Below are 25,134 nucleotides of genomic sequence, written 5' to 3' on the forward strand. Positions count from 1 at the left end.
ACCTTTTCTGGAGGGATATGTTAACTTGCCTAGGCTTCCTTACATGGCAGAGCCCTCTGGTGGTGCACCAGGGTATAAAGTGAGTTGTCTGAAATACGCTTACTCAGTTATATAGTAAGATATATTTATACACTGTTTTTCCATCTAAAATGTTCAAAACTGGTCCCCTTTTCTCTGCTGCTTTTTGTAGATTGTGCAAGAGGAATGCATTCATGTGTCTTCTTAACTATCTGCTTGTGGGTTGTGTGTGTAGTTCTTTCTGTTACCTTGCATTAATCTGTTACACTTTTTTGTGCATGAGTAATGTGGGACAATCATGGCTGTAAACCATTGTCTTTGGTGTGTGAATACAAGGGCTGGATGCTCTGCAGATACAGTTGGTTGCTATGTTTGCTTTTGTTTCTACTGCTATTCTGTGGTTTTGACTTCTCTTCGTAAAGTGCAATAGGGTTGGAACTATATTACAAAGGCTGTGGAATCAGGCTGAAAGCACTCCCCCCATAGCCTCATTTCCAGAGACAGAAATATCTTGATCTTTCTCTTAGCTGCTTGTGTGCTAAGCCAGATGGAATAATGAAAGGTTGGTGATCTGATTGTCTTAATTAAAAAAAAATAGAAATCATAGCCTTGGTCTTCCCTGCTCCTCACACCTGTTTGGATCAGGGCAACAGCATGGGGAAATAGGTTTATCCTGCTCTTCTTCTTTCCACTCTAGAGCTAATAATAGGCGTGTGTGCGTGTGCACTTGTAGAAGGTTGGTTTTGATCAATGGAATGGCACAGTAGGTAGGATTATATCACTTCTTACCCTATGCCATAGCTCGAATCTGAGTTGGGGCCTAGCAGTTGCAATTTCTGTTTTAAAACGCTGGCATGACTTGATCAAGAATCTTCCAGCAGCTTGTCTAGTGTCTATGTCCTGAGGCTAACAGAGCTCAAAGATATATTTCTAAACAGAAACAAGAAAGGATTTAACCCCTTGATAAAATATACAACAGTTTAGTTTAGAATTATAACCTTCAGAGAAAAAGGAAAGCTAGATGCAGGAATGTATATTCTGATATATTAAAGCATGGCTTTTATCTACAATCTGGCAAAAATATAGCTATGTTTTGACATCTCTGAAAGTACAAAATATAATTTAGTCTGTGACCTTTTCTTTCTTGATAAATTTTAATAACATATTTTTATCCTATACTTTGTCATCAAGAAATATTTATTGAAACTTTTATTTGTCAGCTGAGTGTGAAATGCTCCAGATATTAGAGATAAAATGCCCTTTTTAAAGGGAAACAAATGCATTTAACTGCCAGGCACACAAAATGGAAGTGATTGAGGCAGAGGTTTTCTTGCACTAGATAAATTATGCATTAGGCACAGAGTGTATTGAGGGATGTTGTCAGTCTTGGATCAGTTTTATTTCACTTTGGGAGATGTTCATTCACTGGACAGAGCAAAAGTGTAAGCATTTTATCTGCTGAAATATGTTTAGTCATTCAAATTGTTAAGTGTTGTGTCATGGATATAGCAAGAACTATAGGGGAACAGTTGCTGAATATGACCAAGAAAGTAATTTAAGATACCTTTGCACACAGAAACATGGCTAGCCGGGCCCCATAACTAAGTAGGCCACGAAGGGAGGTTAGAGGCCTAGAATCTGTCAACCTTGGAGAGGGGCATAAAACAATAGAGTAACACAGTTGTATTGCCATGTGTAGATTAGAATAGATTCTTTGGATTGAATGTCCACCCTGAGACACATGTCTGAGCCTATCCTTTCCTGCTGTGAAGTGCTAGTTGCTCAAAGCTACTCTCCCACAGACATCCCTTCTGGACTGGTAATTATCACCCAACCCTGCGATCCTCTCCACTTTTCCTCCCTGTTTTCTAGTTAGCTTTCTCTGTGTGTGTATTGTGTGCCCTTTTCCTATTTGCTTTTGACACCCTTTTTAATAATTTTTTTAAATTTTTTTAATTTTTTTTATTTAGTTAGTTTTCTGATCACAAACTTACAATAAACTTATTTAACAACTTATAATACAGAAATTGGCCTAGTTGTGGAAAACAATATTTGATAAGAATAACAATATGAATATTTAACAATCTTTAATATTAACATATTATGAGAATGCTGTGAAATTATATATAAATGGGTCAAGAGTAACTGCCTTCATTAAGAGTTCTCTAGAGGAACGATCCCAGTATACACATGTGGAGAATCTTGCTTGTTACCCCCTCTTGCTGCCTCTCCTTGCATGTTAATTACCCCAACTCGCAAGGAGATAATCCATTTGGGTAAGAATTGAGAATGGCAGGAATGTACAACTTCACAGAAGTTGGCAATATTATAAATGCACTGGTGGAGGTCCAAAAGATATTCAGATTTATGAGAAACCACTAATTCAATATACCTTTTGTTAAGACAAGAAGTAGCAAGAATAAACTATTTTTCAAGAAGATATTTCAAATATGGATAACCTTGTTTGGTGTATGAAGTCAGAAGATAAGTTAGCCCAGAATTTTAGTTTTTGAAGTGACTATTGTTAAGAGAAGATTTTGAAACCCTATAAATATGACAAGCAAATCTGACAGAGAGCTTCTGCTTAGAAGAGGCTGCTTGCCTGCAACCTTCATAAGTTTGGTTAAGATACTTTTTTGGACTCATGTAACTTCTCTACTTTAATCATCTACGTAGTTTTAATGGATGGTAAGATTTTCTATTAACTGAAGTGATATTAAGAGAACTGAATAATGATTTTGTAATAATAAAGGCTTAAAATAGAAGCAGAGACTCCATGTGTGTATTACTTGAGTACAATACCTGGTAATGAACCTAAGACATTATCTGTGGTGTACCTCTGGCCAAGAGTTAAATGGTTTGATATAGGAAAGCTAACTAGATGCTCAAGCCTTCTTACATGCATGCCTATATCTGAATCAAGCCTGACCGGAGTCATCCAGATAAACTCTCTTTGCAAGTGATGGAGTTTCTCTTACTTGGTATGCTAATCCTGAATTTTAAGGTCACCTTTAAGTCAGCCCACTGCAATGAGGGCAACATTGTTGGGAAAGACTTACCCCCACTTACTCAGTGCTGGATAAAGCAGCCCTCTCTAGCAGTTTCAAGAGCTACAGCCAGTGGCACTGGCAAGCAAGGATGATAGCAGTGTTGCCTGGCTGGGGACACACACTGATGATGTCATCACTGGGCATCCTGGCCAGGCAGGCTCTAACAACCCCAGGCAAGGGGCAGACACTTCCCCAGGTGGCCAACCCAATGCAGAATGAGCTGCCCACACAGCTCATTCTGCATTGGGAATGCCCAATGGCTGGCAACAGGGGCCACACACGCTCTCACAAGCTAGGTGAGAGATCGCCAAGTGGGGACAATCCTGAAGGGGTGGAGGTAAGTCTGGGGCAGGACAATTTTGCAGCCCTTGGCTTAGGTGCTTTGCATGGGGTGAGGCCATGGGGGTGGGGCTGAGCAACACATGAATGTGGGGGAAGGGAAATATAAGCCTCTAACACCCAGCAAGGGAGGAAACAGGAGGCCTGGCTTTGCAGCCCAAAAAGCAGCCTCCAGGGCAGAGAAGAAGAGACTTGGTGATGGAACCTAGTCACTCTCCCATATCTGAGACTGAAGGCGCCCCATTGATTACCAGGAAGCCACAATGGAGAGCTGGGAGGCACCCCCTACCACCAAGGTAGGAGCCTCACACCTGAGAATAATTTGTAGTGCTTGTCAAGAGTTACGTAGCCCCACAAAATAAATGACTGGTTAAATGCAGTGCTTAGATTTGGTCTAATCCCTATTTAAATATTGATATATTCTTTCATTAAGAATCTAATAGCTAAGATATTTAGCAACTGATATGTGTAGCTGTTCAGTAATAAATGCTAATATGGTAATTTGGATCTAATTACTCATTCTGTTGGGGAGGAGTGAACATCTTTTTGGGGTATGTGGAAAACACAGATTCATATCTCATATGATTTGATTTTGAAGTCTATATTCTGTGTTGCCTGAAATTGTGCAATCCTTCATTAGAGATTGCCCCCTCAGTTGTCATGAAAGGCAGACACAGTATTTGGGTTCTAAAATGGGCAGCTGTATTAAAATTACAACAACCAAACATAAACTATGGCAAGGGGCTAACTAGCGGTACAAGTCAGGCCCTGAGGTCACTCCTGGACCTCTGCCCTGGCCTGTCTGAGTGAGACATCCACTGCCCTGGGTGCAAGTCATCCAAGTGGTTCACCCCTTTAAAGCTCCCCCACCCGGCCATCCAGCAGCGGGGGGTGGGGGGAGACTGGCATGTCCATTGGTTCCCCACCAGGGCATCTGTCCTCACAACTGGGCCATACTGCAGCCGGCTGCTCCTGACAGACCCCTATTCCCCACCAATGGGGAGGTGCCAAGGGTGCTCACTGGCCCACTCATTTCCCCCTAACTTCAATCCTGCCCCCAGGGAATGAACTCAGCCCACCGTTCCAATCTCACAGTGCAAGGTAGGTGAAAAAACCCTTCCCAAGTGCCAATCAGGGACAAGGAGAGAAAAAATTCTACCTGGCCCCAACAGGTGACCAGCTAATCCTGCACTGAAATAGGGTGAAGTGGGTGGGCCAAGCACAAGGCACTACTGAGCTGCTGAGGGGGCAGAGAAGCCTAATAAGGCTGCCAACTCCACCCCCCCAGCGAAGGCCCGGATGCGCACCTTCCTCCTTTCAAGGAGGCAAACTGTGGCCCCCAGCCTAAGTGGCTGTTGCCACTGGCTGGGAGGGCCGGATTGTGTTCAATTGAATTATTTAGAACCATCTCTCAATCTTTCTACCTCTGGACAGAGCATTTTCTCTCATGTGGGTATCTTATCTGGCATAAAATGTAACCTAACAAGGTATTTTGAATAAAGGGAGAGCAAGCATGCATTTAGTATCTTTGTAGTACTTACAAATGAGAATGAAGGTAAAGCTGCATGACCACTCTCAGAGTAAACTTTATTTATTTAAAACATTAATTCTCTGTTTCTTCATGTATTGTTCTTGAGGTGGTTTTCTGGAATTATTAAAATAATAGAATAAGAAAAAACATCAGAAAATTAATTAAAGCACAAAAGAGGTAAGCAGTAAACTTTAAGTACTATAACCAAAGTATTATACAACTCTTAAGAGTATGGGAGGAAAGAAACCACCAGCTGCTACTAAAAAAAAATCTATTCAATAAACAGCTGGTCATCTAGGTGCCATAACAGAGAAGGTCTTTATCCCTATTGTCCGTGGACTTCTCTTCAGATTAAAGGTAAGTATGCAATAGGACCTCTGCAGCTGATCTCAGAATTGACCTGAATGGTTTAACTCATTATAAGGCAGGTTCATGAGTGTTCATATGGTGTAGACTAGAGAAAGCTGGACTTCTACTAAGGAAAACACAAATAGTAATTTTCTTTAAGATTTAAAAGGAAATGATGGGCTTCAGGTCAGATTTTGGTGTAAATGTATGTTAAGCTTGGTTTTCGACTTATACTTTAAAATCTTCTGATGTTTGAATTCTCTAAGCTATACAACTATTTTAATAAATTATCTCACTTAATAAAATACAGCAGTATGATTTGTTACTTTAAGGGAATGTGATCCCACTGACATTACATTCAAGAACTGTGGCTTGACTGGGTAATTAACTGGGTTTTCTGATGTTAGACCAGACAGAATAACTGAACAATCTGCAATCTTGTTAAATTTCCCTTAGTTAGCCAAATGCAGCTATTTTTATAACATGGTTGTTTTGTGGATCCTCTACCATGTGGTTTTGTTTCACATTAACCCTTTGCTTTCACATAGGGATGATTCTCTGTTGTGCTATCATAGCCAATAGAAAAGCTGGGGCTCCACATGGAAGGATTCCTCAATGTGTGCCCATGTGCCCACCTTTCCACCCCTGCCACAGGATTTTTTTTTAAATATCAGCAGTAGATATATTGCTATAGTGTAATAACACTTCAGCAATATGCCTACCACTGATGATAAAAAAACAATGGCCTGTGCTATTGGTGGTGGTGGGAGAGTGTGTGTGAGGAGATCCAATGCAGATGGCAAAGTGCAGAAATCCACACTTTTCCATCTGCATGGATTCCAAAACTGGGAATTTGATATTTCTAAAAAGATCATTCCAAGTTTGGGAAAACAAGTAGGGGAAAACTCAGAAATAGATGACTGCATAATATAATTGTGTAGAAGCAAAAGCAAAACAAAACAGCCCACTGCAGTTTGGGCACGAATGCGTAGTAAAACCTCCACGTGGAAGTAAGTTTACTCTTTCCTCTTTATATTGTTATGGAAGAATGCCATATATCACATTGAAACAGCAAGATCTGAGAACAGTAGCACCTTAGAGACCAACAAGATTCTCAGGGTATGAGCTTTCGAGAGTTAGAGCTCCCTTCTTCAGATCTATCACAGTGATTCAGCTTTCAAATAAAGAAACAATCAGACCATCTTTTTGTGTGCTAGGGGATCCACAAAATGTTTTTATTAAGCCAAAGAGTGATTGCTCATTACAAGTTACAGTGTCCAAATTTTCTTTTCATTAAGAAGAAAGATTGGTTTAATAAAAGAAAGATACCTAAGTCATGGTATGGTCGTTATTCTTTCTGTACCCTGCAAACAAGAAAACTGGACACCCAAACACACCTTGTGACTTACTAGGCACGCTACAGTTCTTCTTTGTTTTGAAACAGTTTGGGAAAACACTTGTTCTGTTTCAGAGTAAAAGAGTGCTCAGTGTAATATCTCCAAATATATGGGTAATTTTGGTTATTGTTCATGTGCTGATTGTTGATACCAATTAAAATGCATGCTTTTAAAAGAACATTTGTGTCCTTGAGAATATGCCAATACAAAGCTGTTTGCAAAGTTGCATATTGCAACATCCTTCAGCACACTATGTTCTTCTGATCACAAGTATGTGAAACAAGAATCCAGATGACAGCCTAAATTATGACATGTTTTACCAATTTGGAAAAATTAAAAGGTTGACAGAGCTATAGGTTGATAGAAATTTAAAAAGTGCTCTTAGAAGGAAATATTCATATATGAATGCCTTACTGAGCACCAGTTCTTCCTTGTAGACTGCAACATCAAGATAACACAACTAGGAATGTTTACCTGGAGGTAAGCTCTATTAAAAACATTCTTATGATCCTACTTGGATATGGTTAGGAGGTCAGGAATCGGGCATGGGATCATGTATTTTCTTTAGAGCTCCCCTTCTCTTTTGAGCATGAATTCTCCCTTCTTCCTGCCAGTGCGCAGTCCTGCATCTGCCCCTGGTTTTATAAATATGGCTGAGCCAATCAGACTTTAATGCATTTATCTGAAGAAGGGAGCTTTGACTCTCAAAAACTTATACCCTGGAAGGCTTGTTGGTTTCTAAGGTGTTACTGGACTCAAATTCAGCTGCATCTATAAAATAGTTTTAAATTCTAAGGAGAATTTAAGGGGAACTCTGTTTAATGTCAGTGACAATGTTAATGTAACAAACTAATTATGTTACACTATGTAGGGATGCGAAAGATGGACAATGAGGAAAGCTGACAGGAAGAACATTGATTCATTTGAAATGTGGTGCTGGAAGAGATTTTTGCAGATAAGATGGACTGCCAAGAAGACAAGTATGTAGGTTGTGGATTGAATCAAGTCTGAATTCTCCCTAGAAACTAAAATGACAAACCTGAGGCTGTTGTACTTTAGTCACATCATGAGAAGACATGACTCATTGGAAAGAAAAATAATGCTAGGAGAGGTGAAAGGCAGTAGGAATAGAGGAGGATTCAACATGAGATGGCTTGTCTTAGTAAAGGAGCCACAGCCTTCAGTTTGCAAGACTTATCAATAATAGGACATTTTGGAGTTTGCTATTAGTTCATAGGGTCACCATAAATTAGAATAGACTTGATGGCACATAACACAAACATTACACAGAGTTAAGACAGGCAGGAGCCTGTAGATTATCTGTCAACCGAAGCTTCTAATTTATGTAGGAGGTGCAAAGAACAAATTGCTACCTGGTACAACAAAGTGAGACAGAAATGGATCAGACCCCTGACATTACACTGGATAGAGTTTACACCTGATATTTTAGACCCAAAGTTGCCAACAGACTCAATAGTGGAAAATTTACTCATTTTGGCCACATTTTTAGTTCAGGCCATGAGAATTTGGGCAATTTATAAGAAATCAGTGTTCTGTGAAGTTTATGGACTAACTTTCTCTGGCCTGAATTCTTCCTTTCTTCCTCATATTCTCAGTTACTATTTAAGACTTATAGGTCAGAAGAGTAGAGTGAGAAAGAAAGAAAGAAAGAAAGAAAGAAAGAAAGAAAGAAAGAAAGAAAGAAAGAAAGAAAGAAAGAAAGAAAGAAAGAAAGAAACATTTCTGATGGGAATGCCTGACAGCAAGAGTACACTAGGGTAATATGCAGGATACAGGTAAATATTTGGCTGTGATTTGGAACCAGTTCCTTCTTTAATGTGCTATGCTATATTACAAAAAAATCCATGCGATACTTGTGCACCTTGTAAAAACTGTAATTGTTGCTGCTAGATTGCTGTTAGCACAGTGTTGGAACATACAGAACACTTCCAATATTGATATACGGGCATGAAAGGTTTATGGTAATGGTTGGAATCTCTGTATATAAACTGTCAGGCTCTGCTGCTGGATCGCTGGAGCCTGGGGGGGACTCACTCTCCAGGTTGGCCCCTCTTCCTAAGGTAGGGTAGGCCTCAGAATGGGGAAGGGGGGGTTACAGCACCCTCACACCCTCTCTCCCTCCTTTTGCGTGCTGGCCTACTGAGTGGGTCTTCCACCCTCCCTCTCCCCCTCTCTCTGCCTCCCCACTCTAGCCAAGTGCCACAAAACCACTCCTCCCCGTCCTTCCCTCTTAGCCTGCTTTTATGAGGCCACCCTGTGAGGGTACCCGCCCCTCCCCCAGGTTTCCTCCTCTCTTGCTGGTCAAGTGTCTGCTCCAATCAGTGGGCCTCCAGCTGGCATGCCTCCCTCCCTCCCTCCCCCTTGCACTCAATGGAGTGCTGCCCACAGGGTGGGGCTGGTGTGGCCCTTCCAGGTTTGTTGGTACCTGGGCAGTCAGGCAGAAGTTCTGGCTATCAGTGTTTCGGCTGGGGTAGCCAGTAGCCATCTGGCAGGGTCCTCCCCGTTGGTGCTGCCTTGTTTGTTGGCCGCTGCGGCTGCTGCTGCTGCTGCTTCCCATCTCTGGGGGGGCCCTTGGCAGCCAGGCTGCATAGGGGTCAGGCCTGCACCCGCCAGAGGTGAGGGGGCATAGACTGCTGTGGTGTCACTGTGGTGGCTAGGCTTTCAAGGGCCGCTTTGGGTCAGGCCCATGCCCACTGGAGGCAAGGGGCACCAGCTGCTGAGATGCCACCGCTGTGGCATGTCCCGGCATAGCTGGATGGCTGGGTGGCGGCGGCGGGGCCTAGCCATCCTGCTGGGGCCTCTCATCATTCCCGGGGCTCACCCTGCCATCCTCTGTTGCTTGCCTGCTGTCCTCCGCTGCTCTGGTGGGCCGATTTGCTCCTCCTGCTTCCGCTGCCGATGCTCTTGGATGTAAGTCTGGGGGGAGGAGGCCCTTTACCCCTGGACATAAACAAATTGGAAAAGAAAGACTGCATTTACCCCCCCCCCTCCCCGCCGCCAAAGGTTGATTAGTTTTAGATATACTTTATCCTTTACTGGTAGTAATGTCACAGGGAACCACTAAAGAAGGTTATCTTTAGTTTTTCATGTGAAACAATTTGTATTGTTACTTGGTTTCAAAAATTGAATTGATGTATTTTAAGTTTAATAAAAATGCTTTTTATGTTTACTTTCTGTTGTGATCAGGGCCATTTCCACACTGCTTACCTTCCCTCTGAATGACCCAGAACATCGTGCAAAAACTGTGGAAGATTGCGTTTTCTTGCGAGAGATTTGTTCAACATTGCACAAATCTTGCGCGAGAAAACGCGATCTTCTGCATTTTTTGCACGATGTTCCAGGTCATTCAGAGGGAAGGTAAGCAGTGTGGAAATGGCCAATATCTGTTGGAGTTTAAAATGAAACTAAAGAAATCTGACAAGAGCAGGAGTGGAAATTTCACACTGGAGGGAACAGGGGCTAGGAAGAATATATAATCTTATGATCAGCTCCTAATGTCTTAATCATGTCTATCCAGAACATGATCTAGTAACCTTGACAGATCGCTCAAAGAAGTTGTTAACTTATTGTGTGGTGGTGAATAAAAAAAATGTAGTGGTTTCTTTTACATTATTTGAAAGATTTGGTGGCAGTCATCTTAGCTTTTTGACCTCCCACATTTTCTTCAGAGGGCTTAATCTATTTTAGTAGTCTTTATCTTTTTAAGGTATCAAAACATCTGTCATACCACTGCACCTGCCACTTGTCTCTAATATTTTAAATTATTTCACATAGATATCTAAACCAGTTATATGTTGGATATAAACTTACGGTGCAGCCACATTTGGAATACTGTCTTCAACAATGTTTGCAGCTATTATGATCATATTGGCTAACAGCCATTGGTCTATTCCAATTGCCTCAGCTCTAAAAGAACATTGTGGTACTAGAAAAGTCACTTAAAGTGATCACCAAAATGATCCAAGGATGAGCTCTTTCCTTTAGGATATTTTTGGTTTTCAAAAAGTGACCAGCTGGATGTGGGTATGTGTATGATTCAGGCTATAAAATTTATAACTGTTATGAGGCAAGTGGATATTCTGTGTAATACTAAAACTTGGGGTCATCCAGCTGAAACCACTGTTGGCACATTCAGACCTGACAAATGTATTTCTCCACACAATATATACTTAAAGCTGTGGTACCGTGCAAGCTATGGTAGTGTCCGCTGGTTTAGATAGTTTTAAAAATGGATTAGATAAATTCATAGATGATGAGCCCATCAGTTGCTTTTACTCATGACAGCTAAATGGAACCTGCATTTCCAAAGGCAGATTCTGGATACTAACTGTTTGGCAGTCACAGAAGAATCGTCATCTACTTGCGGGCTTCCTGGAAGTATCTGCAAAGCTACTGTTGGAAATATGATGCTCGATTAGATGGGACAATGATCTAATCCACCAGGAATGTTACTATGTTTACTTTTAAAAGGCAGTTTCACTGATTACATTCCCAGCAGGTACGTATTATAGTCCTACAATATGTACCCAGTTAAAAGGGTGTGTTCATTGTAGACACGTTCAATAAGGAGCCATGAGTGATCATGACTTTCCACCATGCACAACCATTCACATGTACATATTATTTTTAAAAGTCACATAGTCAAAAGTTACAAAGTAACAGAATGGGTCCCTAATGTCTGAAACTTCTATAGTTGTATCAGATGAAAGTAATTTGTTTATCATGTGTACAAATGTCCACCTCTAAGCATTCACTAGCATGCACTGTTCTAGGGAGAGAGTTACCCTGAGTGATTGTCCTGTTTGCCTTTTTAGTGTGGGAAGATATTAGTCCCATTTGTGTGAATGTAAATACCACTCTGTGGCTGCCTAACAAACAGCATCATTAGCATTAGAGAATTCTCATGGGTCTGGAAATGGATACTTAGAGAAATGGACTATCAACAAAAACATAACCAGTTACCCCTTTGCAAGCATATCAAAAACCATTATGGGCTGAAAAGAAAAGATTGCCAAGTTAAGTGGTTCAGTGGAGCCTGCTTTGAAATTCACTCTTTACCATTGATGGGGGAAAATGCTGTGCTGACAGAGAAGTCTGATTCTTAAGGGCTCCCCAACGGATCATAATGGACTGGTAATCAAAATCCTGTTTTCTGTGTAAGCATTAATGGCTTTGGCTAACCAATATCTGCAGCAAGTGCTTAGAAGTACTGTTGGCAGGTAAAAATAATAATGTTTTTATTTTTATATTGAGCCTTATTTAATAGTTGCCATGATTATTCTGTTCTCGCTAAAAACAGAGCCCAGTTTTGTTTCCCTGAAGTGGACATGAGCTTTTCAGAATTAATGAACCATCTTTTTAACTCTAATAACTGAGCATCAGAGCTGTTACACTTGTCATAAGTACAGAGCCCAACATGGCATCCTGTGGGGACTCCAGTCCCTCTCCTTCTTTCCTTAACATTGAGGAGCATTTGCCATATTGCATTGTGTCATCCTGCTGAGTTTCCATACTCCCTCACATAAATGCTAGTTTCTTCCACTGTAGATATGTACCTAACATTACCTCAGGGGAAGAAGGACTTGCCATAGGATGCCATTTTTGGGGAGACCACTTGTAAAACAGCTCTTGGTCCATAAACTATTCTAAAACTTTTCAGAATGACCTCCCTTGTTAAGTTGTCATGAGGATACCAAAAGGTTCTTATGCCCTACATAAAGATTTCTTATGGCAGCCTGCTCACATCACTCAGACCCAACCCAAATATCATACAAAGACAAATCACAAATTCTGTGGACTCCCAAGGTGACTGGAACCCATGGAATTTTGTCCCCAAGTCCTTCTCTCTTGGCTGACCTCAGGTGTGTATATGGCAAAGGAGGTTCTTGGCTACTTCCACATGAAGAGTTATCTCCACCTTGGTTTTCAAATGGAAGTGCTTTTGGGGGGAACTTCCTCAATAATTGTCCTGTTTCCAGGTTTTCCTTGTCCTCAATAAACTTTCTCAGACCTGCTTTAATCCACTTTTTTTAAAAAAAGAAAATTGTCCAAGCACATTAGCATGCTATTTGGAAAGAATGATACAACCTGAGAGAAGGCCTTCTTAGTTGTGGTACCAAAATTATGGAACTCTCTCCCCAGGGATATTTGTTTATCTTCTTCTATGACTGTCTTCTACCAGTGGGTAAAGACTTGTTTCATCTGACATTCCCTCAATGCTTCCCCTTTTCTACCTTGATTTTTAATTTGTTGCTCCCTATAGTATATATGTCATTTAGCTATGTTTTTAAGTTGATTTATAATGTATATATATTATGCTATTTTAATTATTACCTGCCTTGGAGGTTTTGATTGGAAAGAAAGACAAGATAGATATATTGTAAATAATTTTTTCCTGCCCTACAAAGAGCCCACCCACATTGCTGCTATTGGTCCAGGGCCACCTCCTGCTGGGCTCCATTTCCCAAACATTTTCTTCTGCTGCATTGCTGGATGCTTTTTGATGCTTCTTTTTAAAATAACGTAGTAATTGCTATAGCACTATAATGCTATAATGATCTGTTTCAAATTATAACAAACCCGAAGAAAGAACAAAAAGGGGCATGATTACTATGCCCTCCAAAGTCAATGTAGAATCGCTGTGGAGCACATGTGGAATGAAAAAATCAGAATAAAATCAGAAAACTTCCATGTGTGGAAGCCTCATCACCACATGCATGGTGGTGATGAGCACTGCATTTGCACTGCATTTGCACTGGTGATTAAAGTAGTGTAGAGAATCCCCAGTGCAATAGCCCTACTCTTGTTGCTGTAGATAAACAAACAATGGGTTGGATCCTGACTAAATTTCCCATTGGCAGAATGCACCTTTTCTGCCTCCCCCATCCCACTGTAACCCACTAATCTCTAGAAAATTTTGCTTCTAGGGGATAGGAGACCCCAAGGAATGACCTGAGGGGGGTCTGTAGCAGGAAGGGGGGAATTGGTAGAGATTGCCAGTTTTGTCTGGATCCAAGCCAGTATGTCCAAATGTGCTGCTGAAAATGCTCCCAAGGAAACACAAACACTTCCCATCTCTATTATACTGCAAACTCAAATGATTAGAGCAAGAAGTTTCCAGTAGAAAAAGCATTGCAACAGAAACAATATTGTGTTGTAATATTAACAAATGAGACAAAAATATCTTTAAACTACATTTTGTGACTTTAATATTTGTAAAACAGAACCGTTTTGCTATGCCTATTGGAGAGAGAATGGCTGCAGTATGAGAAAACAGGCAGTTTAATGACTATCATGAGGCATGCCATCTAACAAAGTGTTCTGCTTAGATAGAAAAAGCAGGAAGCAAATATGTGGGATAACCTGTTTTGCATAATGTAAATACGTACGTGCTCCTATTTTGCTGCCTTCTGAAGTCATGCTCCATTAACATCCTGGCTGAAGAAAATGTTGAGTGGTAAATAGGTAGCAACATTTAAAATCTGCAGTGGCACTTGGTATGTTTGCTGCAGTACTCCATCAATGTGTTGATTCCTCTCCCATCCTTTTTTATTCTTTAAGCCATAGATATTAGTCTTGTTAAGATTACGAGTAATGTTCAGAAATGTTTATTGCCTAATTCCAGTTTGCCCCGAGGCCCCTTTTATATTGCTCAGAGCATGCACGGGGACTTTTAATGTGGTGAAAGCAATATTTCTTTTAAAATTATGGTTGCAATATATTTACACTGTGAAAGAGTGTAGTTTTGCCTTTCAACATTGTACTTTAATCTTCAAGACAAAATATATAGAATATAAACATCTAACTGGTGTTAGTATTTCATTTTTCTCTCTCTATTTTTAAGCAGAAAAAAGCGGTGACCAAAAGACATTTTTGTTTTTTTGCCCTCAGGGAGTGGAGGAAACTGTGTCTTGAACGGGTCTAGTAAATAAATTCTTCTGTACACAGTGCCCATAATTTCTTTATACAGTTTTTTGGAGTATATAAACTGGGACAATTTCTGTTTACCATTCTGAATCCAAAGTACATGTGCTCAGTGGTTTAGACAGCGTACATACTTGTTCATGGACATTTCTGGATATATGGAGGGAGGACTCCCATTCCTTCTTAGTTCAGCAAACTTTATTTCGTGGAACATGTGTATCAATAAAATGGTTATCTGGAAGTATATTAGTGGAACCTAGTGCTGGGGCATTTGTCCCTGTGTAAGAAGAGGCATATATTTGATTAAGTAAATTGGCATAGAATGGGAATCTCAAGTCCTATTTGTTTCTTGCCATGTAGCAACTCAGCAACTAAGACAACTTGGCTTTTTTGTTTCAAGTTTAATGGTGTAATTTTTCATTGGATGCTGGTTAGGAGAATTCCCTTTTTCAGTAAACTCAGGAAACACACAGGATTTATTTCAGGTTCTTTTGGCTGTGAATGCCTGACCCAGGATCCTTTGGAATGCATTTATGTGACTCTCAAAGACAAGACTCTCTGGAAAAGTCAATAATGCTAGGGAAAGTGGAAAACAGTAGCAAAAGAGGAAGACCCAAAATGAGATTGCTTGACTCAATAAAAGAAGCTACGTCCTCCAGTTTGCAAGATCTGAGCAAGTCTATTAATAATAGTACATTTTGGAGGTCTTTCATTCATAGGGTTGCCATAGGTTGGAGGAGACTTAATGGCACATAACACACACACACACACACACACACACACATGTGGTCAATGGCAACTTGCAGGTGTTATGTGAAGCATCCATTTCATGTTTGCATATGCAAGAATGCCATTCTGCACCCCTCACTTGAGAGGGGTGGAGAGATGGAGTTTGCCACAGCCTCAGGAGGTGAAAGCAGATCACCTTGATGTTGCTTCTCTGTATGTGCTGCGTCAGGGGTGTGCATGGGTATTACAGTGGCAAGACATTGCCTTCAACAGGGGAGGGATAACTATCACACTGTGGTCCTCAAAACAGACCAGAAATGGCAAGAGGGATGACCATCAACCTGACTGTGTGCATGGAACCTGGCATGTGCCCACTATGGGCCTTGGGTTTATATGTGACTTAGGGGGAAAGGGTCAGACCCACTAATTAAGTATGTAGATGGCAGATCCCTTATCAGGTATCAATTCTAGGCAGTAGTGAAGAAGGTGCTGTCAGGTTTGGGGATCCCTCCCCCCCTGCTTCTTCAGGACACACTCATTCCATAATGGGGCTGCTTCAACAGCAGACCCACTGGCCACAGGAGACCACCTAATAAAGGCTATTGGCAGAAAGCAGTCTCTTGCCTTCAGGACATATATCAGACCCCTGTGGTCCATACACCAGCTCCAGGCAATGGGAAGGTTGCATGGGCAACTTGTCATGCAAACTACTGAGAGTGGGAACAACAACCTATCTTTGCAGGTGCAGCAGGGTGGGATGAAAGGAAGAGAGTAATTATCTATGGCCACAGTATTGTCTTCTGGCCAAACAGCGGGGCAGCCAGTGGGAACTTTGGCTCACAAATGGGCATAAGCATCCCAATCTGGATTACCTGGCTAGGTGAAAGTGGCAGGAAAAACAGTATTGTGGGCTGTTTGATATAGAATACCTGACGAAAGAGATGCCAGGGGCACTGATTGCTTAGTCTGATATGCTCCAGTGGACAGTGTGGAAGGGTGTGGTGCACCCGGGTGCCTGAAATGGTCCCAGATCAAGGTGAATGGCAAGGTGAGATGTGGTGTCATATATATGGAGGGATAAATATTGCACCTTCAGGGATCAAGCACCTATACAGGACCAACTTTGTTTGTTTACTTATTATACCTCATTCTATAACAACAACAATAATTGCGCTGATATACCGCTCTTCTAGACAGATTAGTGCCTCACCCAGAGCAGTGAACAAGTTAGTATTATTATTATCCCCAAAAGACAGCTGGGGAACTGGGGCTCAGAGGAGTGGCTTACTCAAGGCCACCTACTGAGCTCATGGCAGTAGAGGGATTTGAACCAGTAGAGTGCTGATTTGCAGCCAAACCACTGTGCTACAATGGGGACCCAATACGGCTCTCATCATTCTCCCATATTTTCCCCTGTAACAACCCTATGAGGTAGGTTAGGTTGAGTGTGTAGTTGGCCCAAGGTTTCCCAGCAAATTTACATGGCAAAGCAGGCACTAGAACCTTGGTCACCCAGATCCTAGTGCATCACTCTGCCCACTAGACCACAAAGGCTGTCCAATGGAGTTCACTTTTCTGCCAAGGGGCACAATATTTTCCTGGGGGATCTGCAGCATGGCCTTTGGGAAGCTCTCAGGGGTAGGTGGGATATGGACAGACCAAGCAGCAAACTGCCTCCTCCTTTGGTGGTAGCAGTGCAGGAAAAGCCACTTGAATGAGTATGCAGTACAACATTGGTGAGCACCCTGAGGACACATTTTGAGGGTAAAGGGGTAATCCTTAGATTAGACATGGAGCCTCAGTGCTGTCATGGACTTAGGACAGCAACTAGAGATGGGCACAAACTGGAAAAAAACCGAACCATGTGGTTCATGGTTCATCAAATTTCATGAACCATGAACCACAAAGTTTCACGAAGCTGCCCCTGGTTCATGAACCGGTTTGTTTGGTTCGTGAAAACGTCACATCCAGGTCAGAAAACCATCACTTCCGGGTCAGCAGAAGGTTACTTCCGGGCCAGCAGAAATTCAATTCTGGGTCAGCAGAAGGTCTGCAGAAAGTCCATCCCCTGTTGCCTAGGAAACTGATTGATTGGCACCAGGCTGTCTGCAGTGTCGAACCAAAAAATGAACCAAATGAACCAGCCTAAAGTTCATGGCGGTTCGTTAGAAATGGGATCTGATGATGAACCGCTGGTTCGTGCTTAATTTTGGTTCATATTTCGGTCTGTGCCCATCTCTCTAACAGCAACCCCTTGAGGGATGCCACTATCCTCAACTCATAGACCCTGCAGCTGAGAGTGAGGACATGGTACACTTACCTCAAGCACTTTGAAGGCTTGGCAAGACGGGTCCTGAGATGTACACATGTGACAGCTCAAGGCTTGGAGCCAAAGTGTCCTTGCTCATAAAATCAGAGATGAATGTAAAAAGGAGGCCAGACTCTTCTGCATCCCAGTTGCCCACACCTTGACTGGTAGGCCAATGGGGCTGGTCTGTGGGTGCTACAGATTCCCCTGTTGGGTGCAACATAAAGATACATAAAGCTGGCCCTTTTCTTATCCCATATAATTATTTTCAGCTCTCCTTATTTCTGCATCCACTTGCAGGGACAGAATGTAAAGCAATCTGAATGCTGTTGTGCATGTTTGCTGTGCAGTATGAAGTCACACCCATCTTAAAAAAAACAGCATATAGTCAATATATAGAATGCAAACCGTCTGTGGATGGGTCTGTGTGATTGGGTCTGTGTCCCTCCCTCCTTCTGTTCTGTACTATGTAGAATAGTTTCCCCTTATACTTTTTCTGGGACTCTTTTGTTGAACTCACCCAGCATTCCAGATCTATCAGTCTGCATTATCTATGACAGACTAAACATCTTGTGGTGCCTCAGTTCTACGTAGGGCAGGTCAAGCAAAGTTGGAAGACCATGTTGTGCTTGCCAAACTAACCCACTTCGAGGCTTACTATAAAATTATACAGAGTGATGTTTGACTAGGTGGACTCAGAATGCTCATAGGATGTTAGCATTTCATTACCATATGCTATTTGTTAGGCTAATTTGTATATTATAAAATATAAGGACCAGAGTCCTTCACTGATTGTGGTTGAAAACACAACTGCACATTCCATTTAGAATTTTAAATGCAGAGAAGGAAAACCCAAGAGTACACGAAGTTAGCATTTAAATACTTTGGCCGTGTCATTTTGAATGAAGGATCCACTTCAGTGTGCTAGTGCCAGTTTGGATGTTTAATTTCAGGTCCAAAAGCTGTGCTGGAAATCAGACAACTTCTACATCTGCCTTTCTCAAGCTGTTAAACATAGATAGGCAGTGGTTTGGCAGCTTGTCTACTTCTGAATTGCAAGATTTATTACTTCTCTCTCAGCTTATCTGAGAGCATGTGTCGCATGCCTTACTTAGATTATTAATAAAGCTATCATGAATAAGCACAACAATGGCAGACAGATCAGCTGTCTAGTTTGGTTGGAGTAACATGACTCATGACAGCCTTTTGGAAGGTAGTATCTGGCCTTATTGTGGCTGCGGGATCCGCTTCTTCCCCTCTTTTTCTCTTTTTTCCTCCATCCATTTTGTAGGAAGGTAGATTTGATCAGCTGACAGCATGCAAGTAAGCATAGTCTGAATTATATTAACCATTGAACTTCCACGGAGGAATAGTTCATACAAACAGCAGAATCAAGTGCTCACTTGTAGCACTTCAATCTGTATGTTTGGAAGTCTGAACATTCCAGATTTGTTAAAAAGACTCTCTGGTCTAGGGAATGGCTTTGAAATGGTATTTTCCTTTATTTTCCCTACTAGTACTTCTTTCCTGGTTAGGCGCAGGAGTGAACCAGTGAGCTGGAGGCACCAATGATTTCTTAGTTTTACCCCCTACCCCTTTATTAACTAAGTTAACTTCATTAACTTCATTTCTCCCACCAACCCTAGTTGAGGAAAAAGAGTATGGGACCTGGGTTGGTTAATGAAAGGTGCGGGCAAAAAGGAGCTAGTAGTGGTTTCTCCATTTAAATGAATAAATATTTATGCTGAACTTTTTAATTAAGGTAAAGGTAAACTTGAAGATTGGGGACAGGAGCAAGAAAGATTGAGATCAGTGTATACAATCCCAATAAGTATATTTGAAGATGCCTTGTTAAGACAGCTGGCTTCATTCTGTGAGGGAATAAATTGTAGTGAGTGCTATTTAAAGATACATCTGTATGCATCTTAACAGTCCTCTGGCTTTTCAAAGGACCATTCTTTGCAAAAGAGCACCCTCTTCCTCATTACATTGTACCCTATCAGGGATCATTGACCATACTGTTGCAAGAGTAGGAAACTGAACGCTTTTACATAGATTCATTTCCACTTCCAGGTACAAATGTTCCTACTCCCTACTGTGTTGAATTTGATCTTTATTGCACAAGGCAAGAAATATATTTCTAAGACCTAGAGACTATGGGCACCCACTTCAGGAATTCTGTAGGAAACAAGTGGCTTTGTGGTGCTTGGCTGCAGCTTCCAGTTCAAGAAATCATGCCAAGTAAAATTCTTAATAGCACTGTGGCTGTTTAAATTTTGAGCAAAATAGAAAAGTTGTAGTAAATTCCAAAAGAGAAAGCTGGATAATTGTTTTTTATCACGCTTGTGATGCAGACAAACCAGAATCCTACTATTTGCCCCCAAAATGTAGATTTCAGAAAATTGTATTATATTCACACTTTTGTTCCTATGAATCAATTGTTACTTAGGATATAATAGCCTATTTCACAGCTTAGTGTGTTTGCAAGGAGTCTATTTATTCAAAAATTGTTAAGTGGCAAATCAGAACATCAAAATACTCCTCCCTCCAAATATTGGATCAAACAGCCTTTTGTTCTCCTTGTCAGTTGGTATCTATGTTTATCAAGCAAATGCAGTAATCTCCACTCCTGCATTCTGCTGCAAAACTATTTTTCAGAGTCTGCTGAAATAAAAATAGTGTCTGCTTTCATGTTGCTGCCTGGCTTCAAATGGTTTAGTGATCTAAGCTTTGGTAAAGTGCAAATACAGAGCTTTTGTGACATGTCTAGATCCTCCAAAATATAGTATTTGCTATTAATACCCAGTTTTCTAGGCTATCTCTAATCATTATAGTTAATCAATTTTGCCATTGCCATTTTTTTGTTTGATATCACCTGGCTATTATCCAGGTAAATCCCTGTGTAAATCTTATGATTATCCACTGAGCTTTCTTCCCTGTTAGTTTCTAACTATTGTTACATATTTGTGGCATCCTGCTCTAATGGTTCAATCTCTGCGAGATCCAAAGTGGTATCACTATCTACATACAGCCATTTGTCACTTTCTCCCTCGGTATGCAATGCTTCTGTTCCAGTATTATTATTGGAGCATCCATTTCCCAAAGGCTGAGGTTTTACAGACTTCAGCACCAGAAAAAATTATCTCCTCTATCTAGTTATGAGATACAAGATAAAATGAAGAAGCAGTTTATGAAGCTAAACTCCTTCAGGGACTTGATAATATACAAATTAGGAGAGTTATGAAGAACTCGTGAAGTGTCCATTATTGCCTGTATCTTCTTTGTACTTCCTGAATTTTACTTGGCACTTGTCCTGCACAGCCAGGCCTTGGCAAAAAGCAAAACCCTAAAAGAATGCATAGAGTTGAACTGACAAAGGGTTCCAGTACCAATTGAGATGTAATAGTCATCAGGATGTTCTGGACTCAGTTAAGGTAATTATTACCACCAGGGTACCCCCCAGTAGACATGGGCACGAATCGAAATATGAATCAAATTTTGTGAAAAATCAGGCTGATTTGTGTATCGTGAAAACACGTTTTGTGGGACTGCGTTTTTCACAAAATCCTTGACTTTTTTGGGCTGATTTGTTGGATTCGTGAAAGCTTTATGATGCCAGATAGGTTGGCGCCAATCCATTGATTCCCTAGGCAACATAGGCCCAGAATGTCTGCAGACCTTTTGTTGCTGTGGAAACCCCAGTCTTAGTCCACATAGCCTTGATAGGCAGCTCTCCCTGCCTTCCTGAGAGCTGAGAAATGCGGGTCTGTGCAAGTTTACCGGGGAACTGTAGCTGGAGACTTCCTCCCCTCTCTGTTTCCCTTCTCCGTTTTTAAGAACGAGATGGTGGAGTAGCGGTGGCGGTGGCAGCATCAGCAGCTTCTTCTGCCACTGCTCACTGCATGCCAGCTTCAGGACCCCTTCCCTGACTCTTTACCTCCAGTCATCCTGCTGCTCAGACATGTCCTAGTGGGGAACTCGGAAGCACATGTTTGAGTGGAAGTCAGAGTGAGGAATTTGGATACAACCTGTATAAAGTGACCTCCTTCTTGCTTGTCCTTATTTCATGCTACCATGGGGAAGATGGGATTTATCATTGACCAATCAGAAAGTGGGGCAGAGAGTTATGCAGATCCAAAAGAGTCCAAACTAATGAACTATTCCACATTATGTGGATTTTGCATCTAGCACTTTTGGAGGTGTGTGCTCTAGGATCAGCAGGCACCTTTGAGCATATACATCAGAAGTATTCAATGTAAGGTGGAATGTTCCAGAAATGGGTCAAGTGTAAGATGAGTTTTCCATTGTCTTCACCAAATATGGCACTTGTCCAGGCTAATTGTCAACCATTTAGATGTCCTGTCTTCAAGGCTTACATGACCTGCCCCAGCAGGACTATTGGTCAGCTAAGATCAACATTTCTTACAGCTAAAAAGGTTAATTATAGGTCCATGACCCGTGGATCCTCTCCTCTGAGTCCCAGAGGAGACTATCAGTTGACTCATGCCAAGATTCCTGCATTGACATTAGGCTGCTTCTACAAGGATTCTCTGTTTTTCTTGGACCATTGGGATATTGCAGCTGATCACAGGACTTTGACAGCTGTAGTGTAATCCTGTTTCCTGCTATTATTAGTAGCAAAACTATACTTCTGTAGAGTCCATCAACGTTTACAACTCTGTTCTCTCTTTACAACTTCTGACCTATACAAATATTGGGCCCTTGTTTTTATATTTAGGTTATATTGTAAAAATACCCTGAAGGTATTGACTTCAGTTATGTCTAATGAGTATTGTTGGCTTATTTTTGCTGACTTTTTTTTTTTTTTGCTGTGTCTCAATTTCTCCAGGGGGTATTTTTGAATGTGTGGAATCTGGCCCGACGGGAGCAATGGGAGCAGAGGAACTAGCCTTCAGATTTGCTGTGAATACAATCAATAGAAACAGAACTCTGTTGCCTAATACCACATTAACATATGACACACAGAAGATAAACCTTTATGACAGCTTTGAAGCATCCAAAAAAGGTAAGTTTTTTGAAAGCTTTAAAGAGATGCAGGTGTTTGCCTGGCTTAGGTGGCATCCTAATATCAGGGGAATAATTTTTGATCTACCTCAGTGATCTTCCTCACAATGTTCCACATGCATCCCATACATGCCAATAGCCTGCTTCATGTGACATGAAAAATACTTGGAGGGGGAATGGAATAACATTGGCCACCCCCATTATCAATTTCTGTATTCAGTGTCATTTGTGAACAGTGTCTGTACAAAAATCTGGATACCCAGTTGCAAAGACAAAGCCTACACACTTCGAACTTTTATGCCTCAAGGATCACAAAGGAACACTGAATGTCTGTAGGTCAGCAGTAGGGAGAAAGAGTGCGATGCTGCTTTCTTTCTATGAGTCAAGCTACAAGTGACACCTGACATGCGTTAGACACATGTCAGTTTCACTCAAGTTTTGATGGGAACTATAGGCATCCTTGCATCTTGGCTCTCCGTTTAATTTGAAGTTTACAGAGCAGCAGTCTATGGGAGGAAGAACATGCAGTTGGGAAGGGAGTGCAGGTGTCAGGTTCTTGCTGGGTGCCCCTCTCCTACCCCCTCCCTCCCCACACAGCAGACAGAGCGGGCTGGAGCATCGCTGAATATTCTCACTTGCCCGGCCCCCACAGAGTGATGCAGCATGTGCGCTTGAGCTGGCGCAGTGGTGGGCTGGAGTGTTGCTGCCTTACCCCCGCTTGCCCAGCCCCCGCCCAAAGCTGTGCCATGCCGACCGGGTGGTACAACTCCAGGCCCAGCCTCCACAGCATGCCACGGCTTCAGGCTGCGGCCTGGCAGCCACCTCACTGTGCTACACTGTGGAGATTGGGCGGGGGAGGCTAGTGATGCTCCAGCCTGTCCTGGCCACTGCAGCATGCAGGCATGCCTGCTTGGCCAGGGCGGGCTGGAGCATTGTCACCTCCCCTGCCTGGGCCCTTGCCCTGCGGAGTGATGCAGTGGGAAGCTGGAGCATCACTGCCTCTTCCTCCGCACTCGCCTAGCTCCTGCCGGGTAATGCAACTCCAGGCTGTGGAGTGTTGCTGCCTTACCCTCCGCTTGCCTGGCCCCTGCCCAAAGCTGTGCCGTGCTGACTGGGTGGTACAACTCTGGGCCCAACCTCCACAGCGTGCCACGGCTTCAGGCTGCAGCCCGATGGCCACCTCGCTGAGTACACTGTGGAGACTGGGTGGGGGAGGCAGGTGATGCTCCAGCCTGTTCTGGCCACCACAGCATGCAGGCACACCTGCTTGGCTGGGGTGTGTGTGGCAGCGGCGCATCACTGCTTCTTCCCCTGCACTCGCCCAGCCCTTGCCAGGTGATGCAGCTCTGGGCCATGGCCCAGCCTGGCCACTGCTTGCATGGGCCCTGCCCAGTCAGTGCACCGTGGCTTCGGGTGGTGGCAGGATGAGCAGGGGGGAAAGGCAGTGACACTCCAGCCCACCACCACGCTGCCCAGAGTGCACATGCCGCATCACTCTGTGGGCGCCAGGCGAGCAGGAGGGAGATTCAGCAATGCTCCAGCCTGACCTGTCTGCTGTGCGGGGAGGGAGGGGGCAGGAGAGGGGCCCTGAAACCCCCCACCCAGTGGAGGGGAAGGGTGCACCCAGCAAGAACCCGACACCTGCACTCCCAACCGCATGTTCTCCCTCCCATAGACTGCCGCTCTGTAAACTTCAAATTAAATGGAGAGCCAAGCTGCAAGGATGTCTATTGTTCCCATCAAAACCTGAGTGAAACTGACACGTGTCTTACTCTTGTCGGGCATCACTTGTAGCTTGGCTCTATGTTCTGTATCCCTGGGTTCCATGCTGTATGAACAGGCTGAAGAAGCAGACAGTTAAAGACTTCATGTTTCTGTGTACAGAGGACTAGCTAGTGAGATCTTTTTCATGCTGGATTTCCAATGTATGACGCATTTGTGTATCACTTTGTAAATGTTCTATTAGAAAAGTGGACCAAAACTCCGGAAATAAATAAACATTCCACCCCCACCCCCCAGTCAGAATAAAGAGGCAGACACAAGGTTTGGGTACTAAAGGATCACTTTTATTTAACAACGACTTCACTGATAAAATGGCAAGGGCCAAACTGGCAGAACAGGTCAAGCCAGGGGTCACCCCTGGACCCCTCCTTGCCCTGCCTCAGCAAGCCCCTCTGCCCTACGTGCAAGCCATCCATATGCATGACTTGGATTCGGCCAGCCAGGCCAACTGGATACTCCCCCCTTCAAGCTCCATCCACCCCAAGCCATACAGCCTGAGAGAAGTACTTGTACAGAGGGTCCCATCAGCAATCTGCCCTTACACCTGGGAGCTGTACAGCCCCCCTGCTGATCCAGACAGACCCCAATTCCCCTAACAATGGGGAGGTGCCAAGGGTGCTCACTGACCTGCTCTCCTTGCCCAAACTCTACCCTGCCATCACC

General features: G+C 42.7%; 1 protein-coding gene across 2 annotated transcripts in view; it reads left to right on the forward strand.

Annotated features, from left to right (window-relative positions):
* Positions 1 to 25,134, forward strand: part of GRIK2 (glutamate ionotropic receptor kainate type subunit 2) — a 786,155-nt gene that overhangs the window by 229,208 nt on the left and 531,813 nt on the right. For both annotated transcript variants that reach the window (XM_054974427.1, XM_054974423.1), the window contains exon 2: positions 22,514 to 22,690. In XM_054974427.1, coding sequence (XP_054830402.1) covers positions 22,514 to 22,690 — 177 coding nt within the window. The remainder of the gene's footprint in view (positions 1 to 22,513; positions 22,691 to 25,134) is intronic.

The sequence above is a fragment of the Eublepharis macularius genome, chromosome 1 (genome assembly GCF_028583425.1).
Source record: "Eublepharis macularius isolate TG4126 chromosome 1, MPM_Emac_v1.0, whole genome shotgun sequence".
NCBI classification, from domain to species: domain Eukaryota; kingdom Metazoa; phylum Chordata; class Lepidosauria; order Squamata; family Eublepharidae; genus Eublepharis; species Eublepharis macularius.